At 47.8% G+C, this 26162-nt stretch overlaps 9 protein-coding genes across 13 annotated transcripts; 3 read left to right on the top strand and 6 right to left on the bottom strand.

The window, feature by feature from the left end:
- The first annotated feature begins 760 nt into the window (after positions 1–760).
- BDBG_06708 lies at positions 761–9783 on the top strand. 2 transcript variants are annotated; one of them, XM_002623223.2, is made up of 4 exons: positions 761–1884; positions 1984–6731; positions 6842–8322; positions 8395–9783. In XM_002623223.2, the coding sequence occupies exons 1-2, from the start codon at positions 1668–1670 to the stop codon at positions 2718–2720; spliced, it is 954 nt and encodes a 317-aa protein (XP_002623269.2). In that variant the 5' UTR covers positions 761–1667; the 3' UTR covers positions 2721–6731; positions 6842–8322; positions 8395–9783. The 2 variants fall into 2 exon arrangements, with proteins under 2 accessions (XP_002623269.2, XP_031579586.1); XM_031722741.1 differs by having other exon boundaries at positions 6824–8322.
- On the bottom strand, positions 3021–4369 carry BDBG_06707 (uncharacterized protein). The gene has a single exon (XM_031722740.1). It carries the CDS (start codon positions 3977–3979, stop codon positions 3698–3700), a length of 282 nt encoding a protein of 93 aa, XP_031579585.1. The 5' UTR covers positions 3980–4369; the 3' UTR covers positions 3021–3697.
- BDBG_06706 (uncharacterized protein) lies at positions 4421–6405 on the bottom strand. The gene has a single exon (XM_002623221.2). The coding sequence runs from the start codon at positions 5828–5830 to the stop codon at positions 4634–4636; it is 1197 nt and encodes a 398-aa protein (XP_002623267.1). The 5' UTR covers positions 5831–6405; the 3' UTR covers positions 4421–4633.
- Positions 6491–9710, bottom strand: BDBG_06705 (GABA permease). Its single transcript, XM_031722739.1, has 6 exons — positions 8512–9710; positions 8377–8447; positions 8171–8284; positions 7999–8081; positions 7549–7926; positions 6491–7483 (listed from the first exon to the last, which is right to left on the bottom strand). Exons 1-6 carry the CDS (start codon positions 8773–8775, stop codon positions 6696–6698), a joined length of 1698 nt encoding a protein of 565 aa, XP_031579584.1. The 5' UTR covers positions 8776–9710; the 3' UTR covers positions 6491–6695.
- A 353-nt stretch (positions 9784–10136) lies between the features above and the next one.
- BDBG_06704 lies at positions 10137–13083 on the top strand. 2 transcript variants are annotated; one of them, XM_031722738.1, is made up of 6 exons: positions 10137–10459; positions 10539–11295; positions 11375–11479; positions 11549–11773; positions 11842–11984; positions 12087–13083. In XM_031722738.1, exons 2-6 carry the CDS (start codon positions 11098–11100, stop codon positions 12694–12696), a joined length of 1281 nt encoding a protein of 426 aa, XP_031579583.1. In that variant the 5' UTR covers positions 10137–10459; positions 10539–11097; the 3' UTR covers positions 12697–13083. The 2 variants fall into 2 exon arrangements, with proteins under 2 accessions (XP_031579583.1, XP_002623265.1); XM_002623219.2 differs by having other exon boundaries at positions 10148–11295.
- A 97-nt stretch (positions 13084–13180) lies between these two features.
- Positions 13181–15552, bottom strand: BDBG_06703 (uncharacterized protein). The gene has a single exon (XM_002623218.2). It carries the CDS (start codon positions 15518–15520, stop codon positions 13628–13630), a length of 1893 nt encoding a protein of 630 aa, XP_002623264.1. The 5' UTR covers positions 15521–15552; the 3' UTR covers positions 13181–13627.
- Positions 15553–15672: 120 nt separating this feature from the next.
- BDBG_06702 lies at positions 15673–20087 on the bottom strand. Of its 2 annotated transcripts, XM_031722737.1 has the most exons (7): positions 20000–20056; positions 19832–19923; positions 17947–19761; positions 17650–17832; positions 17413–17558; positions 17289–17358; positions 15791–17220 (listed from the first exon to the last, which is right to left on the bottom strand). In XM_031722737.1, the coding sequence occupies exons 3-7, from the start codon at positions 18141–18143 to the stop codon at positions 16095–16097; spliced, it is 1722 nt and encodes a 573-aa protein (XP_031579582.1). In that variant the 5' UTR covers positions 18144–19761; positions 19832–19923; positions 20000–20056; the 3' UTR covers positions 15791–16094. The 2 variants fall into 2 exon arrangements, with proteins under 2 accessions (XP_002623263.1, XP_031579582.1); XM_002623217.2 differs by having other exon boundaries at positions 15673–17220; positions 19832–20087.
- Positions 19056–25717, top strand: BDBG_06700. 2 transcript variants are annotated; one of them, XM_031722735.1, is made up of 6 exons: positions 20005–21573; positions 21648–21726; positions 21798–22068; positions 22128–22631; positions 22702–22862; positions 22935–24204. In XM_031722735.1, exons 1-6 carry the CDS (start codon positions 21299–21301, stop codon positions 23364–23366), a joined length of 1722 nt encoding a protein of 573 aa, XP_031579580.1. In that variant the 5' UTR covers positions 20005–21298; the 3' UTR covers positions 23367–24204. The 2 variants fall into 2 exon arrangements, with proteins under 2 accessions (XP_031579581.1, XP_031579580.1); XM_031722736.1 differs by having other exon boundaries at positions 19056–21726; positions 22935–25717.
- On the bottom strand, positions 23966–25644 carry BDBG_06699 (zinc-binding oxidoreductase). Its single transcript, XM_002623214.2, has one exon. It carries the CDS (start codon positions 25140–25142, stop codon positions 23997–23999), a length of 1146 nt encoding a protein of 381 aa, XP_002623260.1. The 5' UTR covers positions 25143–25644; the 3' UTR covers positions 23966–23996.
- Positions 25718–26162: the final 445 nt, after the last annotated feature.

Below are 26162 nucleotides of genomic sequence, written 5' to 3'. Positions count from 1 at the left end.
TGACACCGCTGACTAGCCACCGCTTCGGTTCCGTCATGTTACACTCGATCACCACCAGCGCACTGCTGGTAGAAGGGCCGATCAACCGCGGGACTCTCAACACTCCCTCTCGGACCAGCTATCACAGAGTCAGTACTTTCTCTCAGTAGCTCTCTTCAGTGGCCTTCTCACAATGACTTCTTTTTAATAATGGACTCAGTCAGTCCTAGGGCTCACGGGACTTCTAGGGCTTCTGAGATGTCTCTTGGCACTGTTAAAATGTTCAGGGTATTTGTTAGGAATTTTTAAGTTCATTCTGGGATTGAACCCATGCATGTTGACCACAGCGGGGCTCACGCTCAACGGTCTCATAACCTGTAGGCTACTGGGGCAAAAGAGCTCGATCACCACCAGCGCACTGCTGGTAGAAGGGCCGACCAACCGCGGGACCCCCAACAGGTTGTTCCAAGGTTGCCACGGTGATCACGTGCCTGTAAATGCCAAGCATTAAGTTGTGCAAGCTGAGTCATATGTCACGTGATTAGTATTTCCGAACTGGGAAGTGTTCTGCCCTAACCTACCTCTGCCTTTGCCTTTCTACTACTTACTCGTTCTGTTCTGTCTTCAACTCATCTTCCCTTTATATCTGGAATTATCATGAAACATTCTGCGCGTGTAAGGTTTCTTGACTTCTCATTCATCTTCTTCCCAGAACTGATGAATATATGGAATAGAAATAGTTTATATTCCATTTGATGTTTGGGCCTTGAGAACTTTGGAACTTCTTATTATTATTAAATTAATTTGAGTTTTTTGCAACTGACAAACCAACCATGCTTGGCGAAATTGCAAGGCGCAGATTGCGTGATTTGCATCAACCATGAGCAAATTCCCCCCTGCGTTACTGTGATACTGCGATACTGCGATACTGCGTTACTGCGATACTGCGTTACTGCGGAGTATTAAATTCTTCTTCTTCTTCTTCTTCTCGCGTGGTGGCAGACTAGACTGGCAGCCCACTCACTGGTGACAGTGGTGAGATTCGTCGCCCGGATTGCGCCAGAATAGCGAATATTAATAGAGCCTGGTTGTGGGGTCTTGTCCGCAGCCTGTACGGTACAGTACGGGATGTACTGGATGCCCTGGATGCGATGATGCGATTTGGGGGCTGTCTATCTATCCTGTCCTGTCCTGTGCTGTCCTGTGCTGTGCTGTGCTGTGCTGTGCTTGACTGCAAAGGAAAGGAAAAGGTTAGGAAAAGGTTAGGAAAAGGGGGCAGGCAGGAATGCATCTTGCTGGTTGTTCTCAGTCAGTCCTCCGATTTTCCCTATCTATCAGGAGTAAAAGGGCCCGGGCCTGGGGTTCGCTTTTTTCTCCTCTCTTTCTTTCTCTCCAACTTTCTCTCTTTCTCTCTCTTTCTCTCTCTTTTATTATTATTACTATTATTATTACTATTATTATTATCATTATTATTGCTCATCTTGAGCCGTCTTTGTTTTTGATTTCTAAGACGCCATTCTAGCCTGGGTTCCTACCCATCGCACATATCCCTTTTTTGTCAGCAATCCATCCACCTTTTGTCTCCCTCCTCCTTGCATGCTCACATACAACCTTGCTACCTACCCCATTCATTCGAGTATTTAAATATATATACTATCAATTCTTCGCCGCCTGGGTTGGTTGTTGAGATGTGCTTCAATTCCTTAGCTGTACAAGAAAATCAAAGCCGTCCTTCTTACCCTGTCAAAATGCCGTCCAAAATCACTTCCAGCTACCCTTCTGATACAGAAGCCGAGTCTGGATATGTCAGTGCCAGCACCAGTGAAGCCAGCCTACCAGAACTCGTCTTCACCAAACCACACTTGAAATTCCTTAATAAACAGCTTCAATTCCTAGAACCCCAGGGTATGTTCATTCATACGAAGCTAAAACTAGTCAACTTTATATACCTTCCTTCCATATATATACACTCTCTCAATTGATCAAAACTAACAACATCCCCAGATATCCTCCGCTGGTGTATCACAACGTTACCAGGCCTCTATCAAACGACTGCATTCGGCCTAACAGGGCTTGCCACAGTCGACATGATTTCCAAACTCAACATCCCTCTCTCTCAAACGGTCGATCTCATCTTCCTTGATACGCTTCATCACTTCAAAGAGACACTGGCCCTTGTAGACCGTGTCCGCAAACACTACCCTTCAACAAACATCCACATCTACAAGCCACACGGTGCCTCCACTGCCGAGGAATTCTCACAAAAATACGGCCCCAAACTCTGGGAATCGAACGACCAGCTCTACGATTGGTTAGCCAAAGTCGAGCCAGCCCGGCGAGCCTACAACGAGCTGCAAGTCAACGCCGTGCTCACCGGCCGCAGACGCAGCCAGGGCGGCAAACGGGGTGACCTGGATATCATCGAGGTCGATGAGGCTGGTCTGATCAAGATCAACCCGCTGGCGAACTGGTCCTTTGCACAGGTCAAAGAATACATCACGGCAAGTAACGTGCCCTACAATGAGCTGTTGGATAGGGGCTATAAGAGTGTAGGTGACTGGCACTCGACGGAGCCCGTGAAGGATAATGAGGATGAGAGATCCGGGCGGTGGAAGGGCCAGCAGAAGACTGAGTGTGGGATTCACAACCCCCTCTCGAAGTATGCTCAGTTCCTGCGCGATCAGGAACTTAAGAGGCAGGGGGAGGCTATTAGCCAGGCGCTTAAGGTGGAGAGAAATTGAGAGCCCTGCTTCCAACCCTCTTGTTACAATTTTGATTTCTTTTTGATTTTTTTTTCGATTTTTTTTCGATTTTTTTTTTTTTTTCACCTTTCTTTGTCTAGGCTTTTGCATATAACGATACAGGATAATACGGCGCTAATAGGGCGGGGAGGGTCTGTTTCGTTTTGTTTGGAATGCTTTCGATACTATTCCTCTGCTTCTCTTTTCATGAAAGGCATACATACATACCCCTTGATATATGCTTGTATATACATAGCAAAATAGAATATTATACTTAAGAGAGGGCTTATCAGTTGGATATATGGCTTCGACGCGCATGAAAGAGAAATTTTACCCGTGCGACTTGAGGTCAATCGCATATTACAACAGGATTAGCACTCGGGGTTAGGCGGGTGATGAATGAGGATATAACCAACTCCCATATGATATAGACGTCGTCCTCCACAGCTTTAATTATGATAGCATAATCAGGCCAACCCACTCGCACTCATATGCTCAATGTATTAACATATGTAATCCCCATCCCATCCTAATAACTAGTTCTCATCTAAACTAGCCTACGCCTATTTAATACACATATCATATACCGTCCCAATTGGTAGATCCGGCATAAAGTACCCCCCCCCTCAACCGCCCCGTCCATAACATCAACATCAAACGGGTTCTGCGTAATCACCCCACCCCCCCAACGAACCCTTCATTGACAATGACACTTCCGCCAATAGCACCATGCTCTTCATCTCAACAAGGGTCAACCCGCCCACGCGGCCCAAAACACCAGCACAAATCATCAGCGCTGGATAGATACCCCGATAATCAATGAAGAAACTCGGGGCTGCGAATCTTCTCTGATGGCTTTGCGAAAGCAGCAAAACCCGGCACACCACCATTACCACCACTCCAACCATAACCATAACCATAAACCATAACCATAACCATCCAAATCCCCAAACCGCAGCCTCAACGCGGCCCCCAATTCAGCGCCAACAGCTTGTTCTCCCGCGCAACCCCTCCCCACAGCCCCCATAAGCGAAATGCGTCTCAGCCCGCAACGACCACGCATCAACCCTAACAACCGCGCGCCGGGGAACCCGGCCCCGGACTGCGCAAATCGTCATCCCGATGTGTCGGCCGTCATAGTCGATGCCGCCCGGGTGATATTCTTCGTCGTTTCCCCCGCCCAGTGTACCGTACCGGAGGGAGAGCTGCGCATCAGCGATGCGGGTGGTGCCCGGTCCCGTCGAAGAGGACGAGACCATTTTGTGTGTTTGCGTTAAGAGATGGGTGAAGAGGGTGGCTATTTTGGTCCGCTTTTGTGGAAGGGGTTGGGTAGTGGTGGATTTTCAGAGAGAATGCATGTGAGAATGATATTGGGGATAGGAAGAGGAGAAGGAAAGATGCCCAGGCGGCCAGGGGGGGACATAGCGATCATTGTGAGCAGGAAGATTATCATATCAGTCTCTGTGAGCTCGTCGTCTCTTTCTCCGCTCGGTGGTTAGCTCGTTCAGGAGTTAGGGGGATTGTTCAAGAATAATAGGTATTTTGAAGCTGCTCCAAGATCATCGGAGCGAAGGCCTAACTAAAGGTTGTGGCGAACCATGCCTTGGTTCATGCGTAACGGCTTAAATAGCCCGCAATGGGGCCGAAAAATCTGGGGTTGAAAATCTTTTTACCAAAAAAAGAAAAGAAAAGAAAAGAAACGAAAAATATCATAACCGTCATATTGGTCCATACTAGATTAAAGCCTTCTTCTTCGGCTCTTATATATATATGTGTGTATGGTATGTGCAACCCAAGCAAACTATGTGTCTAAAAGAACAACCATTAAGAAAAAGATATGACACAGGTGAAAAAAAAAGGACATGATCCAAAATAACAATCCTAATCATCACCCAAAATTTCCCCGTCAAGAATCAATAATCCACAAAGCCCCCATCCTTCCCGTCCCTATCCAACATATATCTAAACCTCTCCTTCTCAGCCTTTCCTTTCAGATATGCGGGTACATCCCGGTTCGCCTCGACCCTCTCATAAACCTGACTAGGCCTATTAAACAAATCCTTCCCCGTCCTCACCACCTCGACAATATGCTCCTTGTTCGTAAACTCAGGACGATTATACTCCGTATGCGAGAAACTCACAATCTTAGTCTGCATCTCCTTCACAGTCGCAAAGCACGAGCTACAATGCCATGACGCATTGAATAGGTCTGCCATGGGGCCGAACATATTTTGCACGACCGACCTCCCGCGCCCCATGCGCAGGTCGTCTGGCTTTATCGTCTCTTCATAGCCTTCATAATATGTCGCTTGTGGGTGCGCCCAGTCCGGCCCCTTGTGCAGCCATTGGAAACTGTAGTAGTAGAACCTGCTACGCAAGTTGATACGGCGGGGGAAGCTGCAGGTGCGGAGCAAGGTAACAGTGGCTGGGCGGGGGATCTCGTCGATGTCGGAGATGATAATGACGTCGTCGAGCTGCGGTGCGGCCGCGGGTTTGGCGGCAACGGGATTCTTCGCGCTAGGTTGGCCGAGGGTTGGGAAAACCTGGGTGAAGCCGGAGTCTCGTTGGAATTTCTCGCGGTCGAAAGCCTTGCGTACGTTTTCGCCGTCTCCTTCCACGAGATGGTGGATTATTTTATCGTGGAAGCGAGAGAATTTGGCCCAGATATTTGTGTCAGTGAGGAGGGTGGGCTTTGGGCGGCCGGTGAAGGTTGTGTTGGCTTCGACGATTATGAAGTAGTCGACATGGTCGTTCAGTTCGTTTAGGCGGATTTCGAGCCAGTCAAGTTCGGTATTGAGGAGAAAGATGTCATAAACTTTTCGAGCCGGAGGCCGGGTGTTCTGATCGCCCTTGCGGCTCTGTTGTCCCCTCTTATAGACTGGCCAGTTGTAGAGGCCGCAGAGCTCGCCGGCTTTCTGCGCTGTTAACCCACTTTGGCCGTTACTGTTCGGCTTTTGGCGAGCGCGGTCGGCTTCCATGTCCTGGAGGGCTTCGCCGACATATTGTTGGGTAGAAGTGGTTATCCATGAGTACAAACCGCCGATGCATAATAAAAATATCGAGACATAGAGAATAAGGGATTTGATCCCCAGACGTGGGCCAAGGATCATTCTTGGGATGCGACGAGGCTGAGTATGTCGGGTTCATCAAGAACGAAGGGGTGAAAGTTTAAGTATTAAGTTTATTTTAGAGCACAGCAACCATGGGGCCGTGGCAGCCGTGACATGAAGAATAACATAAACAGGTGTATGCACAGGGGCGCGGAAAAAAAATGATTTGTAACGAGGTGAAAACTCTTGCTACCAGAGCACAGCAAGCTGAGCTGGAGGCAGCATAGAGTCAGGGGCCGGCGGCTCTGCCACCGAGGATGAACGAGGTGGCATTGGAAGGTTTCCTTGCCGGGTAACTAGTTAGCTGGTCCGTTATTTTCACTTTTTCTGTTTGACCATGCTGGATCAGGCAATGGTGGCAGAAAATCGGCCTGATGGCGTTCCATGTCTCGCTTGACATTGACCCAGAGGATTCGGCCGCTCCGCAAAAAAAGAAAAAAACAATGAGAGAAAAGAAAAGGTAAAGAACAGAGCGACGCGAGCAGTATCAAAGCACACCGGGTGCACCTTGCAAGACGTAAAGTTACGTGTCTATAGCTCTTCTAGTGTCGCTGCTTGGAGCCATCGCGGGAAACGCCCCAGTTCACAAAAAGCTCCCGAAGCCAGCACCAATCCCGACCGACGGGGCCCGACGGCTGAGCCTCCACGCGGGTAAATGATCATGAGAGAAAATAAACGAAGAAAAGAAAAGAATGCACTCCACAATGCACCATTGGAATATAATGATTTAAAACTCCTGTTAAATGGAAGTCGGAAATAAAGCACTTATTATATTAGAAACGGTACATGTATGTACTGTACAATGCGCTGGCCATTTCTTGCAATGGGATCTCAGTCCTGATTGTTGAAATATTTTGGGCTTTTTTCAATGTCTCCCTACGACGGTGGTAACGGGTCCAGTGTAGGTCTTCCTGCCTTGCACAAAGTACATCACAAGACTGATAATAACCACGCCGCTAAATATGACAATGCTCCAATTGAAATTGCTTACAGTAACATGTCGATCTCCAGGCCAGAATGACCAGAAGAGTGCGAACAGAACATACCCGAGGCCAATTCCATTAACAATTGGACCAACGACTGGACCCAAACTCCAGCGCGCGTGGGGTAACAGCTCTGGGCGTGTAAGGCGAAGATAGAGCACACAGCTAATCGAGACGACGTATGTGGCCATGAGAGCAGCAACATTGAGAGATATAATGGCATGGAATGCGGCGCTTGATCCCAGGTTGATGAGCGAGAGAAGTACACTGATAAGACAGGAAACAAATATCGCGTTGGCCGGGATATGTTTCTTTGGGTGGACAGCGGAAAGCCATTTGGCAAAAGGGAGGCCTTTGTCTCGAGCGAAAGAGAACGTTTGCCGGGATGCAGAGGCATTAAAGGAAACGTTGCTTGCAATAACTAATACAAGAATGACAATGGTGAGTGCGTTAACTCCCTTGGTGGACACAGCGTTGCGGAATACGTAGATGAAGGGAAATGTTGAGGGGTCGTTAAGAGCGTCCTCCACGGATGGAATGGAGAAGATATAGGTGACGATAAATATGATGGCTAGGATTCCATTTGCCATATACCCCCAAGCAATCGCATTGGGTACGTTTCTTCCAGCATCCTTGACTTCTTCTGCCATGTGTGCAGTTGCATCAACACCTTTGTGGTACAACCAAGTTTTAGCCAAATTCTTCGTTGAGCGGGTTAGTTGAGGAAAAACATACTCAAGCCTCCATATATGGCAGAGAGCTGCCCGACCATAACGCTGACTCCAACACTTGGCCAATCTCCACCGTTTCGGAACTCTGTAAACACTGCTCGAGCGGATTGATGGGGAGCCATGACCCATAAAACAACCACGACGGCAAGAAAACCGAAGATATGGACAACAAGGAGCAAATTCTGGATCATGGGCAGGCCTTGAGCCACCCATATGTTGAAAACGTAAATTAGAGCCACCATCGCAAAGACAAGTAGGGTGCCCCGCCAAGGGGTAGCTTCATAATCCGGTTTGTTGACAGTTAGAAGGCCTTGAATAATATTTCCCGTGAGGAACGATCCAGATGCTGCGCCAGCTTGCCAAGCTAGGACTGATAACCATCCTGAATTAAAGACATTAGTATCAACTGCATCGATATATCGACATCAATAGTTCATCGGGCTTTCTCACTAACCCGTGATGTAACTCAAGAACTTCTGATGTTTCTCTGATGCAAATTCAGAGACCCAATGGTATTGACCTCCAGAGATTGGTGCCCTATCAATTCGAGAAGAATGGATATTAGCATGTCCTTCTCATTATTAGACAAAACAGCGTAACCTCGCCTGGGGCACTTGAAAATTTACATAGAGGCCATTTCTGCAAGAGAGAAAATCACGAAACCAAAACCAATGAAGGTCCAGAGATACGACCAGAATAGCCCAGCGAGGCCGCCATTGATAAGTCCTTCAGTGTTAGATCTTGCAAAGTTTCAAGTGAGATTAGCCCGAATCCTTAAGTATGTAGCCCCCGGTATCTAGCTCCTAGAATAGTGAGTGGTTCGTTGGCTCACATCAACATAAACTCCCAGGTAGCTTGCAGGATGAGGGCAAAGCTTAGGGCAGAAAGCGGCCGGTAGTTTCTCTACCTCCCACAAGTCAGTAAACCATATCCGTATCGAGGTGCCACTTTCTGCGGGGAAACAGACGATTAATTCCTGTCGTTTGCCCATACGATTCATATCCTTTCGGTCATTTTTAGTATGTCCCCGCCTCACTATTTCATCCCCCGCGCCATCGTCGAGACTATCTTCGATGTCATCCATGTCATACTGGTCCGGGGTTTCGTACATAGATTCCTGAGGGGAGGAGCCTTTTGCAGAGGCCTGTTGAGTCGCGCCATCTGTGGTGGTGGCCATTGTTGTTGATAACTGATCGAGCAAGGAATATGTCAGGTGTATCCGAGACCACATGGGCAGTCAGAGAATGAACTGTACGGAACGTATATATGGATCGTGTATAAAAATCACACATATGAGAAATTGCCTCTGGGGCCAGGTGGAATAGAAGGGCTGAGGTGGGCAAGGTGAAGGGAACAGAATGAAAATCCAGAATAGAAAAAAAATGTGTGATGCAAGTTGCCTGCACGACAAGCGACTGTTCCGATCATGAGAAAGGATGATCACTACAATATACACACCCCCGCAACAGAAAGAGAGAAAGAGAACACGAGAGACGCAAAACCAAGAATAAAAGAAACCCAAAAAGAAAATTAGAATACGAAGAGGGAAAAATAGGAAGAATCTCTAAGCCTGCCTCGTTCTGGAAAGTCAACAACAAGGTGCTTGTCACCACTCTCTGTGCCGCCAGGTTTCGGATGACCGTGAGAAGATCACAGAGACCTTAACTCCTCGAATTTTCGGAGCGGTGAGTTTGGGACAAAGGACTGCGGCCTTGGTGATAGATGGAGAAGGACTATTTGGATATGCTGTAGGGGAAGTATATTATCCCTACAGTCCCACCACATACACAGCAGCAGTGAAACAAAAACTGACATCGAAATATCTCAAGGTTCAGCCGTTGCTCTCGTCTTTGTTTCTTCCCTTATAGACGCCCCGCATGCCACAGACAGGTATGTTTTTAGCATATTCAGATGTACAACGGGTGCCATATGAACAGAACAAGTATATCAGGCGCAATTAAGGAGGACAGAAAAACACATCAGGAAGGATTTATCTTGCTTTCTGTATCACCCGTGGCACCCGACTCGCAGAACGTTTGCCGGGCTCGCACAACGAGCTCGTCATTCTTTTTTGGCCATTATGACGCATCCCGCGGAGACCACGTCTATATCACAAGTGCTGTAAGTGATAAGAATTTGTTATTCTGTATTTATAGTCGTTTTAGGAGTGATATAAACGTGGATCAAGCTCGTATGAAGCAAGCGCCCACAACCTGAACACACAAACAATGGTTCAAGCTTGGGACATACCAGTCGGAGGGTATACGTGAAATCAACAACATGTGGTTTTATCCTCTATGCCAAAAGGATCAATAATCCTCAGGCCACACACTAATTCAGATCTGATATTGTGGTTCAGTCCGTCCAAGGAATTGGCTAGTTCTGCCAAATTCGCCGGCTCGTTTAGGAGGCCCACACAGAGACTATTTATTTTAAGAATAAGGTTAAATCAATCAGAAACGCTCGAGTTTAAATCTACTATGTATCAACTCGGTGATTTAAGTTACTAACAACTATATTTATGTAAATATCTTTAATAAGAGTATGGAGTGAGAAGAGGAGCTTTCTCACATGCTATCTAAACTCTTAGATCAACAATGTTTTTGAACTTGCATATATAACAGTTGAATCTAAACATGTTCATCATCTGTCTGACACTGTCTCCGCTGCCCGCTAGCTTTGCTAGCCCCTGATGCGAACCAAAAAGAACTCTTTAAAATTTAAAGAGCCATATATTCCCCACAACGCCCACCTCATGCAAGTTATTTTTTACTCTTATGAACAGACTCACTGCCGCCAAAAAACAAGAGAATATTCCAATTGTTTCACGACTAAATTTGGGTGGTTAATCTGCCAAAAACCAAACTTTTTTGGAAGGCTCTCGGAGAGCGGACAACGAACGCTAAACAACCATGGTAAAATGGCCATTAGTTGTAATTATTTAATTCCCTGAGGGATGAACAGCTTATGTTAATTACAAAGTTTCTCATCAAGTCATCGAAAATCGGAGCTGGGATCAGTGTAGTCGATAAGGGCCATGCATTTTTGACTTTCGTTTTGCACTGCTTCCGCTTGCCAGCCACCCACCCACCGGGAATGATATAGTACACTCACTGGGAGGGTTCTCTTTGGGGTTCCACGAATGATGTGATCACCCGAGATGTCGATTTACAGCCTCATTAGAACGCCATTACAAGATTGGGACCCGGGAGGAGATTGGTTGCGGACGTTGAATGCTCTGCCAATGAACGAAAGCGGGCACTTCCGATGACTCTCGTCGAACCTGTTCTGCAAAAATTAAAACTATCATATTAAGGGTTCATATCCTATCTTTGGTCTCCAGGCAGACTCCATGGGAGCTGTCCTACCTCCAACAGAGTGCACCATGGCTGTACAGCCTTCTCATTCGGAGACTGGGGAGAGTGTCAACTTCTTCTATAAACGGTGATGCTTTTGTTTTAACCCCCCGATACCAATATTCCTTTGATATCACGCATTAGAGCAAATACTGTTTTCTTAGTTTCGGCCACCACTTCTGAGTGTCTGTATTTACATGGCAGCAGCAAAGCCATTGCCCCCTGGGATTTCGGAACCTCTGGCGGTAGACACTAGCAACGACCATAGCGGATTTATAGCAATCATTACGGCACTGTTTCTTGGATATGCGCTTGTTTCTTTGGGGATACGTGCATATGTCCGGCATTCTAGACATGTGGTCAAAACGGATGATTATGTTCTCCTGGTAGCAATGGTGAGATTGCCTGTTGCTGCAAATCGGAAGTATCGTGGGTGCGTAACAAAATAGCGCTCCGCTAACATGAGATTTTCAGGTTTTATTTTGTATCCAATCATCGGTTGTGTTCGTTCAGATAGGTAATGGATGGGGCAAATCGAGGGAGCTTCTCACACCACGTCCCCATATTGCACTGCTCAAGGTATGCTGAAGTTCCTATTTGGGCATGTCGATTAAACGAAAGAAGTGCTAAAGGATAATTCAAACATAGGCAACCTACGCTGCGGATATGCTATACGTACTCACCCATTGCGTTTCAAAATGCTCCGCGGCGCTCTTTTACCTTCGGATATCTCCAGGTCGTTCCCATATCTTCATGGCGTGGGGATTGGTTGGCTTGTCAGTGATCTGGGCAGTGATATCTATGATTTTAATATCATTAGGTTGCGACCATTCTCGGCCGTGGACAGATATTAGCTCGAAATGTGCCGGTGTGGTAAGATATGTCATTGCTATGAAAAATTCTGGTGTAGTCATGGGAGCTAAATGCCTTGAACCACACAGTTTCCTCGTTGGCAGTTCATAGGGGCGTTTGATATAATCACCGAGATTGGCTTATCATCTGTACCGTTTTTTCTTGTAGCCGGTATTCAAATGCATGCCAGCAGGAAGATCGTTGTTGTCCTGGCATTCAGTTCTCGTCTGCTGTGAGTCGTCCCAGTTCGGTCAATCCGGTAACATCGAGTCTATATAATCACGACATCTTCCAAAAAAAAAACCAAATGTTCGCTCTCTAACCCAAACTGCAGCGTCACAATCCCTTCAGCCTTCCACATACACTATGTGAAAAGAATGCTCGACTCCTCCGATTATACTCTGGTGGGCAGCTACGCCACAATAAGCCTGCAGTTAGAATTGAGTTACGGAATCATGGCAAACACGATCCCCTGCCTCAAGCCCTTTATGGCCGCATACGAAGCAACCGGTACACCGTCTTACACAAGCCGCATCCATAGCCACGGTAGAAGTCAAAGTAATAGCGGAAATAGCAAGGGCACTCGGAGTCGCTACATTCGCGACAGCACTTTAGCCCTCTCGACGATCCCATCAGTCAAATTTAACAACCGTCGTGTAAGCAATGCAAGCACAGTGGCCCAGAAAGACGCGCCGCAACCACCACGACCACTGCTACTACAGAAATATTCTTCCAGGAACAAGCAATCGCAAACATCACGAGCGAATGCGATTAGCTACGCTACAAGGTTAGAGCCCGGTAGCCAGGAACTAGCGGGTCCTAGTTTCAGAGATGACGACAGTAAACGGCTAATTATAAAAAAGGATGTTAATTGGAATGTTGAGTGTTCGAAAAGTGCGGAGCGGAAAGTGGATGGCTCTACACCTGGAACCAACGCAACTTGATGACTTAATTTAAACCCATGTCTTATCTGTTTTATTTTATTTTTTCTAGTTGGAAAAGTCTTCGAATTCTGGACATCTTGGCAGATTTAATTTTTCATATCGTAAATGTAGGTAACTTAGGAGTCACGAGGGATGATGAAATCTTTCGCTCGGGGAAGAGGATGGAAATGTTAATTGTTTCTCTAGCGTGGCCTTGAAAAGAATTTATATTTTCGTATAAGCTCAGCAATCATCTCCTTCTTTTAACCGAGATCAAGCAGGTAGAATGCATCTCGAATAACGTCTGGACAACAGCGGATGAAATAAGGCCAAAGCGTTCTCTTAATTAAGCTTAACGGGTCCCACCCAGAACCAATGTTCGATCTCACAACTGCCCCACTTAGTTCCATGGTACGTCCATACGATGAGAGGAGCAGGTTTTTTTTTTTTTTTTTTTTTTTTTTTTTTTTTTTTTTTTTTTTTTTCTTTTTCAAACTTGGTCCTAGCCTCTACCTACGATTTTGGCCACGCTGGGCAATTGGATGGGGCGCAACTGTCAAAAACAAAATTTGGGGGCTATGAACGAACTGCTCACAGTTGCTATTATCTCATAGGGGTAGACTGGCCCATGAGACTTAGTTCGTTTGGGCTAAGTGACTGACTTGAATCCGCAGTTTCTATATACATGCCTTTCGCTCGTCCTTCGAAGAATGTAGTGGAAAGTGAAACCCATGGATCAAGTCATACTTTTCGCGGAAAACAAGGAAGCGGGCTATATAGTTCTGCTGAATAGTGACAGGACATACGGGAAAATAAACCATCCCACGCAAAAATAAACACCCCGAAGTAAGCTAAGTCCGTAAATAATAATACAAACCACAAACCAAGCAGCCCTCCCTCGAAAAGAAAGGGTGAAGAATAAAGGTTACAACTAATCATTTTCATATTCAAATCACCCCACAACCACCGACATCCCATAATCCGCAAATCCCGGATTACCCAAGATATACCTCAACGTCTTCTCTCGCTCCTTAACAATCAATTCCTCAGCCTCCCACCGTCTCCTCTCCATCTCCTTCTCCTTCACCTTATTCCTACCTAGCCTAGACCACCACAACCACGACCCCTTACCAGCCCTATCCATGCTCTCCAACTCCTCATTTTCCGCTTTGACAACTAACCGACGCACCATCTGCTTCCAATTATCTAGACCTGCCTTGACACACTCCCGGCAGCGCTGGTGTGCGTCGGAATGGTTCATGGACAAGCTGTGGCTGCTGCTGCCGGTGTTGTTTGGTGACATGACGGCAGAGGTGGGATGGGAACTTTCTTCCTCATCACCATTGAGTTGGAGGATGGTGGCTTCGGCTAGGTCTACAGCATCACGGGTCCATGCTAGGCCACGCTCTTGCGACGAGGAGGTAAAGATTATCTCGCCAATGTATACCATCAGGCCTGCTTCTTCGCAGGTGGTGTAGAGGGAGCGCACTGCGCGCTCGTTGCCGGTTCGGGTTGGGAGCGGGTATTCAGGAGGTGTTAGGAAGGAGAGGATAGATTTGGAAATACGGGTAAGGGAGGAGTCGTTCTTCGACCTCGACTCATTTGGTGGAGGAGAAATTGTCTGAGGTCTTGCTGTAGAGTCCTCATCTTCTTGAGGAAGGGATCGACGAGCCCTCAAGACAGACACGAAAATAGATAATGCTGTCGATAAATCACCCAAACGCACCTGGTGTACGCCAAGGGCGGTCGATGCCCGTAACAAGTTCTCCGTCACATATGCATCCCCTCGCTCTTTCAAAATACCGGTGTTCTGATCCACAACATTCTTTGGATCTACGTCCCCTGGTAGTCCTGAAGTAGCAATATCCATCGCCCAACTATACACATCTCCCGCAGTCTCCTTCAAACCCTTGAAATCTAACCAATCAGCATAAGCCAGCGCAGCATCAAGTTTCTGATGCGTCTCAAATCCCTTCGTCGTCAGGATCTTCATATAAAACACCTCAGGGCTCTCATAGGCCGGCACACAGTTCTCCTCCTTGAGCATCTTCTTCGTCCCCGGAAGAAGCTGCGGCATCGCATTCGACGGACCAAGTACACACTCCGCAGGGCCAACAATCTGCTGCTCCGTATCCTCCACCCATCCATCCAATTTCTCCGCAGCCTCTCCAGCGCCCATGAGCGCCTGGAAATATCCAATCTTCCACGCCTCACTCATATCCGAAATATCATACCCCGCCTTCCCGACGCCCTCAATCAGTAAACCCCCTTCCTCCTGCTCCTTCAGCCCCTTCCCATCAATCTCCGGATCCTCCAATCTCGCCAGTAAATCCACATAGAAGTTCCCCACGCTCGCCCAGCTTGTTTGTAATTTATGAAATAGCTCCGGGTGCGCTCTAGCCCGCGCTGTACGCAGTTTCCAACGACTCCTAAACGTCCATTCCGGCGGTGTGGGGAATAGTTTCTCGTAATTCTCTTGTGAGAAACCCACTCGGATCACGAAGAGGAGTACTATGGCTGCATATATGCTCAGGCCGATTTTTAAGCCTCGGTATATCCTCTGGTAGTAGGCTTTGCGCTCTGTGCTGATTAGACGGGGGATCTGGAGGCGCAGTAAGGCGGCATTCAAGAGGCCATTGGTAGTTGCTGGGGTGGGCCGGGCGGCGGAAGGGGAGTGAAGGAAGGGGAGCTGCGGTCTGTGTCGAGCGGAAGGGGGGGTGATTATGAGTTTGGGCCCGTTGATGGTAAAAAAGCGGGGTTTCGTGGGTCGGGTATAGTATATCGGTGGCCGTAATGGCCGAAGGAGACTTGGTATTCGTCGTGTGAGAAGCTGTGGAGGCAGCATAGTGAAGCAATGCAGGATGTGAGAGGATTGGGTCTTCTTCGGAGTGAGGATTTGAGTGAAGGAGGGTTTGACGGCAATGTTTGTCCTGTTTGCATCAGAGCTTTGAATCGGTTTTCAGCCCTATCCAGACCGAACGAGACACGGATTGGAAGAAAACATATACTGAGTAGAAGTCTGTTAAAATTATTTATTTATTAACTGCTTATGAATTTGCAACTACGCAGCATGACTCTTCCGCTCTTCAGTGATGCCGTAACATCAGGAAGTCCAGGACAGGCTTCAATCTATCTTGCAAGATGCCCAAGGTATTTATGACATCTATGTATTCCGGATATCTAAGCCAAAAGGATGAAAGGTAGATAAAACCTCTCAAAAATCTTATGCAAAAGGTCACTAAACCAGCCGTGGTGGTGATCGAAGTTCTATATTATATCATCCCAAGAATAAATCCTTCCTCCTTCCAACTTTTTGTCGTATTTTATATCCTGCTGTGTGACATGAAGCGGAGAAAAGAAAAATAGAAGGTAGGAACCAAGAAACATAAAAGTTATTCTAAAATTTTCCAAAAGAAATTCTAAGATCTATCCAAAAATCCCTGACTCTCAAGCATAAGAATAATTTCATGAACAATAGACCTTACAGTTTGCTTCTCAACGTTAACTGTGAGGTCTGCGGCCCTGGGGGCCTCATAGGGGTCATCCACGCCGGTAAACCCCTTAATCTCCCCCCGTCTCGCCTTTGCATAGATACCCCGCTTATCAGTCTTCTCAGCGTACTCTAATGGCGTTGCGACGTGGACGAGGAAAAAGCTTCCGACAGCCGAAATGGTATCGCGAGCTGCTTCTCTGCTGAACTCATGCGGGGCGATCGGAGCAGCGATGACGGCGGCACCGGCCTTGGTGAGCTCAGCAGCGACGAAGGCGATGCGCTGGATGTTCTTGTGGCGGTCCTCGCGGGAGAAGCCAAGTTCTGAGGAAAGCTCGTGGCGCACTGTGTCGCCGAGGAGGAGGGAGACGGGGCGGCCACCCTGTTGATTTAGTGTAACTTGTAGGGCACGGGCGATAGCGTCCTTGCCGCTGTTTTGATAGCCGGTGAGGAAAATGGTGAAACCTTGCGTCGATCGGGGAGGATTTGATTCGCGTAGTACTCTGACCACTTCTGGGTATGAGAACCACTCGGGGATATGGCCGCCGGTGCGGAGGCGTTTTCGAAGCTCTGTTCCGCTAATGTCCAGAGTTTTGGTACCTGCGGGAACTTCGTCGACGGGTTTATACTCGTCCGTATCTGGGAGATAGGTGACCTGCTGGAATTCAACGACGTCGATTCCAAGCTCATCTTTGTATTTCTCGACGGCATGCTGGGCATCATAAGGGCCATAAAATTCGACACCCTTGGAATTCTTTCCGGGGCCTGCATGGTCTCGTCCGACGATGAAATGTGTGGCTCCGTGATTTTTACGGATAATTGCGTGCCAGATTGCTTCACGAGGACCGCCCATCCGCATAGCCAAGGGGAGAAGCCCGAGGACAGCCATTCCGTTGGGATATCTGGGCAAAATAGCCTCGTACACACGCACACGGGTAAAGTGATCGATGTCACCTGGCTTGGTGAGGCCAACTACTGGGTGAATTAGGACGTTGGCATGCCGAGCACGGGCAGCTCGGACTGTTAATTCGCGGTGGGCTCTGTGCATAGGATTTCTATTTTTTTAATTTTTTTTTGTTAGATTGAGAGCGTCCTAGCCAAAAGATAGTCATGAGGTGCTTACCTTGTTTGGAACGCAACAACTCTCGTCCAGCCAAGCTTGTCAAAATGAGATCGCAATTCGGCGGGTGTGACTGCATATACGTTAGTACGATAACCTATGGCATACTTCAGCAAGGTTTACCCACATCGCAGAGCTACATAATCATAGTGGTTGAGCTTATTCACAGCTTCAACTTTTCCACCAACATAAAACTCCTCGACCTTGCTAAAAAGATACTTAATCGCAGGATGTTCTTCGTCACCGCCAAAAACATCCCTTGCTTCCTTCTGTCTATATTTATCAGGAAGAAACACCATGTCAGCAATCTCAAGATAATATGAAGAAACTGAGTGCAAGAAGTTCATATGAAGTAAAAACATACTTGTCTGGCTTATAAACATCTTCTACAGTCAGGATCGCCAAGTTGCGGTCATCTCTGAAATCCCGGAGAGTAACACGAGCTCCTGGCTTCACACCAAGATCTTGGATATCCTTGCTGGATATATCAAGGGTGATGGGGATACTGAAAACATTGCCGTCTGCGAGTCGAACATCGGTGACGACGCTGTTAAGGTAAGAGGTAAATATGTTAGCACTCTTTATAGGTCTTTTCAGGGCTAATGGCTAGAAGATCAATCCGCCGATGCGACGTAAAATATATGCATTGTACTGTACTTACCCATTGTAATCTTTCTCGTTCATGAAACCTTCAAGGGGGCTGAAGCCGCCGTTCATAATCAACTCCAAATCGCAGAGTTGTCTTTCATTAAGAACAATGGCAGGCAGGGTCTCAGCCTCAGCCTCCAGCTCATCATGTCGTGGCGCATCTCTTGCGAGCAAATCCTTTAGGACCCCGCCATGAGGTTTGTTAGCCATTAATGCTGTTTTTCAACGGCTGCGGGCTTGAGCTCTGAGCAATCTATCTGTAATGAAGTGGAGAATGGGGTTCCAAGATGCGACAAAGCAATCAAGAACACAGCAAACAAAGCTAGAGGATGCAAGCCGGTGAAGGAGCAGGGAGGAATTGAAACAGTTTATAGCTACAAAAAGAGAGGGGGAGAGAGAGACGGAGAGAGAGAAAGGAAGAGAAAGAGAAGGTGGAAAAAAAAAAAAAAGCAAGGTTTAAAACAGACAGACTCCCGGCTTGCGACGATGATCTAATCCGCCTTGACAATTACTCCTGGCTAAAGCAACATGGGATAACCACGGATTGTCGTCGTGGAGATAAAAAAAGATTTGTGGTTTTTTTTGTCTTTTTTGTTAGTTTTGTTTCCTGGTCAAGACAGACTCGATAATCGGGTTTGAAGAACCCAAAAACGAGCCCAGGAAGCAGCAACCATTGGCTCATCCGCGTTACTCCGTCCCAAGTACCAGCGATGGCCCGTCCGTCGCAAGTTACAGCGGGGCAGCTCATGCAGGGTACATGGATGTGCGGTACCATGTCGTAATTCGGCCTCAAAAGGGGGGGAAGAAGCCCTACGCAGTATAGTATGACGCGCTGGGGGTTTAGCCTGGGCATAAAAGGAATAAGCTGCTTAGTCATGCTTGTGACAGGGGGCAGGGGGGCTGCATAAAACGTCACTTCAACCAATCAACTGTCTTAGACTGAAGCATAATCTTATTCAGCAATCTTGGATTCGCCATCATCCCTGCAAACGCCGTCAACCTACCCTGAAATTGCGTGATCTGTGATCTACTGCAACGCCAAGAGACAATTTTCTTCCAACTTGATCCAACGGTAAATGCCACAATTTTTTGTTGTTAATAAATGCGACTGCTGCCTTATTATTAGTATATAGGGCATCGCCACTAGGAAAGGATCAAGTTGATAGGAGCAGAGTTGCGCGTTGTTGATGTATGTACAGTACCTAGGTAATATTATTATTAATAAATAATAATAATTAAGTAAGTACTTCATGCTGGTTCGGCATCCGCCTCTCGCGTCGTTGCCAGGTACTGGAAACCGATCTCAAAATTAAACCCGGACCATGACCAATCGATGACGATTGCACCTTTTTTTCGTTTCTCTGCGATGTTATTATTATTAGTCTTCACGCAAGCCTCACCAACGGCTGGTTATGTGATCTATGGCTTCTCCAGGTCGAAGAGCTGTTTTCCGGCAGCTAACCAAACAATGCAATTGTCTCCATAAACAAAGCTTGATCATGCTCTTTGATGCATGTACCATGTCACGTCACCAAGGGAGCAATACCAGCGCGTGAGAAGTTCGGAGATGATCGACTTGCAAACGCCTTCGGGCAGCATCTGGTTTTTCAATCTTCTGCGCGCTACCTTCTAGTGTCTAGCGTCCAACGTCCCCTTCGTTAAATTGGCACCGACTGATGAATTCATTGTATAGCATTCATTCTATCCCATGGTTTGGCATTGTTTGACTCATCAGATATTCAGATTCCATTTCTTTTCCGGGGGTACGATCACATGGGCTATGGATAGATACGCGATGATGCTCGACCCTTGCGCACGAAGACGATCCCTATATGCCTGATCAATACTGCCTGAAACAACATATTTCTTTCATGTGTGGAGTAGAACTTATATCTCACATAGGCCATCATTTCTAAAATAGTCATTTCAATATGAGCTCTTTCTTTTGACAGCCAAGTCGCAAATACAGTGCAGTGCATACGTACTGCGTCTGTACCAAGCGCAGCAACGACCAGTCATTTAACCAATTAGTAGTAGTCTTAGTGAGATCAAGACTGGTTTCATACCAGGACACAAACAGCATTCCTTACCGGCAATTCTCATTCAATGAAATTTAATGTCTTCATCGGATAGTTGTTGTGTCCGTCCGTCGATTTGCCATGCCAAATGTCGTTAAGCCAACCGCGGATTATCGTTGTTCCGGAGAATAGCCCAACTTCAATGCTCCAGCAGTTCGTTCTCCAATAACGTATTCAATGTGGACCACCACGTTCTCTCGTACGGCGTCTGAATGACGGACCTTTAAGCTCGGCCTCTCAATGGATGGGGTGCAATTTACATGATGCGCCGGCTGGCTGGCTTCAGTTGCCTCATTGGATTTTATATAGGATTCAGGTGTGGAGGCCAAGATGGTTGCTTTGATTGACTAAATGCATATCGTGATGGTGGTTCAGACCATCCTGGCATGTGCAAACCAGGAAGAACAACACCGTTCAGGAATCACGCTCCGTATATGCTATTTGGGTGTGGCACTTGACATTCCCGAGTGCGTTGGTTGTGCCTAGAATAAGGCATTATGCCACATTATTCCTCTTCTTTGGGAAGGCAGGTATTGTCGTCGCCAGCAATCTGAATTTTTTTTTTTTTTAAACCACATTGTGCCTTAGGGCATTTGGGCAACTGAGCAGTGAACAGGCAGGCAGCTCGATGAGTAAATCCTCCACAGATAGATCTAGTGGGCCATGGTTTCTTTCTGAGCTTCTGGGAGCAGCCAGCTGCTCTACTATTGAGCGCTTGCTTGGTTTGAAGGTGAACCCCCGTCCTAGGAGCGACCTCCGTTCATAGCGCTCTCTTCTATGCATCTCAGACCAGAAACTCGAGTGGGCGCTCTCCATGCACTGCCGTGCAAACTGCCAACGAAGGCGAAGGCAATGGCGACTTCCCCGTTGATACCGCTTCTTTCAAGTCCACGATCGCTGTCATTCCGAAATCTCCTTTAATGAAGATTATCGCTTCTTCTGCTCTGCTCCAGGAGTAAGCAAGTTCGGGTTTAGAGAGCGCTCTCCGGCCCACTCTCCGGTTCATTATTCCCTCCAGTATGGGTCCAGTATGGCTTATAAATGTGACCAAGAGCTGAACAAAAGGTGTTATACCGGAAACCCAATGCTGCAGCTGAGTCTAGGTTGAGATCGGATTTCGGAATCATATACCGACGCTCTACATTATAGATGTAAGCATTTATCAGCAAAAATGGAATGCCATTCTTTTATATATTTTTGTCATGATCCGGTGACTATTGCGGTATCATTCTAGTTGCACCACAAGTTCTTCAGCCACAGCACTTGGACAAAAGTCACGTCTTGAAAATGGCGGAGACAAGTTCTCACATTTTGGATGGGCCTCCAATAAGCTCATCCAAGTCTTGGCAGGATAGCTCAGTGCAGAAGAACGATGGCACCGAGAAAAGCATCTCTAGCGATGATGCAGAGCTCAAGTACGAGTATGCCCACAAATTCGCCCTCACACTTATCCTCACATCAGTTACACTGGCCTATTTTCTATTCTTCCTTGATCTTGCCGTCATCTCCACGGCCACTCCAGCCATAACCTCCGACTTTGACTCACTAGTGGACGTCGGTTGGTAAGTACATATGTACACGTTGAGCTCGTCACCGCAGCTATCTATCTCTACGAGGAGCTGACTATCCTGCCTAGGTATGGCGGCGCTTACCAGCTTGGAAGCGCAGCGTTCCAGCCGTTGAGCGGCAAGATTTATAGCCAGTTTCCCATAAAGGTATGCGTTTGTCTACGGCCAATTCCTCGCGCACGTGCACTGAACCAAATTCTAACAAGATAATCGTGTAGTGGACTTTCCTTGCGTTCTTTTTTGTCTTCGAGGTTGGCTCTGCCATATGTGCAGCGGCTCAGTCATCACCCATGTTCATCATTGGCCGCGCTATTGCAGGTGTAGGGTCTGCTGGAGTGGCCAACGGCGCTTTGACAACCATTTCTGCCGTCCTCCCGACAAGGAAACAAGCTCTTTTCATGGGGGTCAACATGGGCATGGGCCAGCTAGGCCTTGCAACGGGGCCAATCATCGGAGGGGCTCTTACCACGAATGTGTCGTGGCGGTGGTGTGCGTTGCCTAATCTCCTGCTTTGAAGCTCACCCCATGCTGACCTTTTACTGTGTCAGGCTTTTATATAAACCTTCCCTTAGGTGTTATTGTCGGCGGATTCCTTCTTTTTAACACGATTCCCGAACGGAAACAGAAAAGCGCTCCCCGAGAGATTCTTAGCACCGCCATCAAGTCGTTAGACCTCCCGGGATTTATGCTCATTTGTCCTGCGGTCGTGATGTTTCTCTTGGGCCTCCAGTTTGGTGGGAATCGACATCCCTGGAACAGCTCAGTTGTGATTGGCTTGCTAGTTGGCGGCGCCGTCACTTTCGGCCTCTTTGTGCTCTGGGAGCGTCGGCAGGGAGACGAGGCCATGGTCCCGTTTGCTATGCTCAAACACAAAGTCATTTGGTCGGCTGCGATGACGATGTTCTTCACCCTGTCCAGCGTTTTAGTGGCTGATTTCTATATCGCAATCTACTTTCAGGCGATTCTCAATGACTCGCCATTCATGAGCGGGGTGCACATGCTCCCAATCACTCTCGGTTTGGTCCTATTTACTCTCATCTCAGGCGTTCTGAGTAGGTATTTCCGCTCGTGGTTCCTTCACTCATTTTCTATTACTCACTGACTAACGTCGATATTTCAAAGTCTCCGTTATGGGCTACTATCTTCCATTTCTTCTTGCGGGAGGTGCGATATCAGCTATTGGTTATGGCCTCTTGTCAACACTTAGTCCCACGACCCCAGCTGCAAAGTGGATTTGGTACCAAATTCTCTACGGCGTTGCAAGTGGTTGCACGACAACAGCTGTAAGTTTCAATAGTCTCTGGTAAATTAAATGTGTCCGGCGTCCGCTAATTCGCGTCTTCCAACCTCGCTAGCCCTACATCGCTATACAAAATCTCGTGCCCGCAGAGCAGATCTCCCAAGCCATGGCTATTATCATCTTTTGGCAAAGCATCGGCGCTTCCACCTCTCTGATCGCAGCAAACGCCATTTTCAGCAACAGCCTTCGTCAACAACTCCAGCAGCGCGTTGCACAAGTCGGCCGTGCGCCAGATGTCATAGTCGCGGCTGGGGTCCGCTCCATCCGTGACCTGGTGTCTGGCTCCCAGCTAACTGCTGTGCTCGCAGCGTATGCTAAAAGCGTCGACCGCGTCATGTACCTTGGTATTGCTGTTAGTATTGCCGTTATAGTGTTTTCTCCGGGACTGGGGTGGAAGGATATTCGCAAGGTCAAGGACCTCCAAGCTATTATTAGCAGCGAGACTTCTGGTGGTGATAAGCAAGAGCCGGCAGGAGACGATAAGTAGGATAATTGGCCAACAAGGGATCATAGCATGCTGCAGTCATTCCTTTTCACATAGCCTCCGACTGCTGGGGTCGTATCGCTAACGTCCCTAGTATATTACTTTCGGTAACATCGATTTCCGTCCCGGCGTGCCCAAGATCAGTTTTACTGTCCTTGTAATTTATTGGGAAATTGGCCCTATTCAGGAAATGAAGTTGGTTGGATAATTCATAGAACCTTTTAATATTATCGTTTTGGTCAATTATTGTCACTCAGTCGCTACTTGTTGGATGTTGAATGGGCGATAAAATTCGCCTGGCAGAGAACAGAATTACTGACATGATGAGTCGGTTCATTGGTTATTCTCCCAACAACCTCACGCAAGGTGGCTCCCCTTATGAAGGTCAACCAACATGTGCAATTCCGGCTCGCTCTCCACGTCCTTGCACGCACTTTAACAGACACATTAAATTGGAGAATTTTGGTCGTGGGACCAGTGACTGCAACAAAATATGTACAGAGCTATCCAGAAAAGAAGCGGGGAAATAAGGGTATATTGCATAACTACAAAAATTCGAAATCCCTTGTCCTCCCCTAAAATTAATAAAACCCTATTTCTAGTTTCCAACCTCGATTCTAATGTCCCTTCCAACTACAGAGTCACAACAAGCTTCTTTCTTGACACATCCTTTCGTTGGAGATCCAGGGCCTCTTGAATCTTATCTAGCCCCTGGCCCACAACGTGCGGGGGAGGGGCGGGCACAAACTGGTGGCTCTCAAGCGCCTGCGGCAGGAAGTCCATATAGAGTCGCGACACGACGCTGGTAGGCTCAATAAGGTCATTGACCAGGATGAATTTAGCTTCGACCCCTATCCTGATGCGCGTCCCACTCGACTTGATCGCAGTGCCCATCATGCCCATGAGGTACGTGCCCTTGCTAACAAAAGTCGTAAGTTTGTCAGCAGGTATGATGGCGCCGGCCACGGCGATGAACTTTCTAGTCAGTTTGGGATCATGCTTCCTCATAACGGCGGTGCATGCCTCGACGGCACCGTGGCCGATGGTGAAGGCGCCAACTAGCTCGCGGCCCCTGAGGGCGGTGAGGAGGTCGTTGACTAATGCTTTGCTTTTGTAGTCAAAGACCTGAGTGGCGCCCAAGCTCTTGACATAGTCGAAGTTCTTGGGAGATGATGTCGACAGAACTTGGTAGCCAGCGGATATGGCAAGCTGAGTGGCGTTACTCCCAACGCTCGACGCGCCACCGGTGATGATAACAGTGCGAAGCTTGCCTGACATGCCCATAACACTAGTCGGTGCCGGGATCCTAGGCATGTCGAGTCCTAGGTAGTTCTGGCTGAAGAGTCTGAAGGCCGCAGTTCCAAAAGCCAGCCCCAAAACACAAGCCTGTTTGTCGGTGATATGGGAGGGGGTTGGCGCTATCATGTGCTGCCGCATCACCGTGTAGAGCTGGAAGCCTCCCTCAGCCGGCCTGTTGACCTGCTTGGCTATGGCCGTCGCGCTTCCGAGAACTCTATCGCCCACACGGAAACGATCCACATCGGGTCCAACCTCGACCACTTCACCGGCAACGTCGGTGCCAAATATGAAAGGATATTTGATATAGCCAGCCAGTGCTGGACCTATAAATTGTAACACCCAGTCGAAAGGATTAATGGCCACGGCGGTATTCTTGACGACCACCTGGCCCGGGCCTGCAGGTGTATACGGTGCATCGCCGACTTTGAACGGCCGTGCCTTTTTGGCGGGAATCCAGGCCGCCTGATTCCTTGGAGCCATTGCTGCGGAAGAGAGGAGAGTGTGATGTGCCAACGGGAGACGCCAGAATAGTTGCGCAATTGTTTAGGCTTAAAGGACGGCTCGAGATGGGTATAGGCTATACCCTAAGCAAGAATGGAAAGTCGCTGCAGAACTAAAACCGCTGCAGACATGAGCGGGGTTATATGTATGGACCTGATGTTTATGCCAGCTCAGGAGCTTAATGCTCTCAGCAGGGACATGTAGAGATAGCCTTGCGCGGCAACCACGCCTCCGGCCTGTTGGCACCGCAATGCCACAGGGTCGGATTCCGGTTGCGGCATTCCGCCATCTAGGATTTGTTTCCTAGGGTGTATTAGACGGTGCGAATGCGTCGCTGGATCCTGGGCTCGATCCAGGGGATCTGGAGTCGTTATGGTTCAACTTTTACAAAGAAAGGAGGTGCTTTCACAGGGGCAATGTTTCCATGCATCTAATAGATTCTAAGCCGTCCAAGGCCTCAGGAGATGGTATTCTCCCTCTGTTAATTTGGTATGATACATTTAGTCGTTCCCTTGTGGGATCAACAATTTCGATTACCAAGTTTCTTGTCCAAATTTTTAAGCTGCGAGTATGGATTAACTACCTAAATAAATAGTACGACGTTAGGGCAGCCTTGGCATCTGACCACCGCGCAGTCGGACTTCGGAGTCGAATCCCGTTCAACCAGCGGCGGAGGAGGTCCCGGCGGGATGTCTTGCTGTGTGGACTGACCACAGAAAGAGAGGGAGCAGAGCGTTTTAGAAGCCATTGCGAGCCACCAAACCCACCAAACCCGGAGAATTGATTCTTTTGGCCCAATCGCTTTGATATATCATGCTAAGGATTGACAGCTAGTCTGAGTTCGACCCTGAACCGACGCAAGAAGCAAGAAGAAGCTTTGGGTTGGGGGCTTGATCTCATTTCCTAAGTTTTTGATCAATTCTGAATAACTTTTCCATGTACCCGTCACTCAACCCCCTATCTCAGATCGAGGGATCAGATCGAGGGAGGTGTACAAGA

This window comes from Blastomyces gilchristii (genome assembly GCF_000003855.2).
Source record: "Blastomyces gilchristii SLH14081 genomic scaffold supercont1.14, whole genome shotgun sequence".
Classification (NCBI taxonomy): domain Eukaryota; kingdom Fungi; phylum Ascomycota; class Eurotiomycetes; order Onygenales; family Ajellomycetaceae; genus Blastomyces; species Blastomyces gilchristii.
Note: the sequence above shows the minus strand (reverse complement) of the source record. Positions and strands in the feature narration are given on the sequence as shown.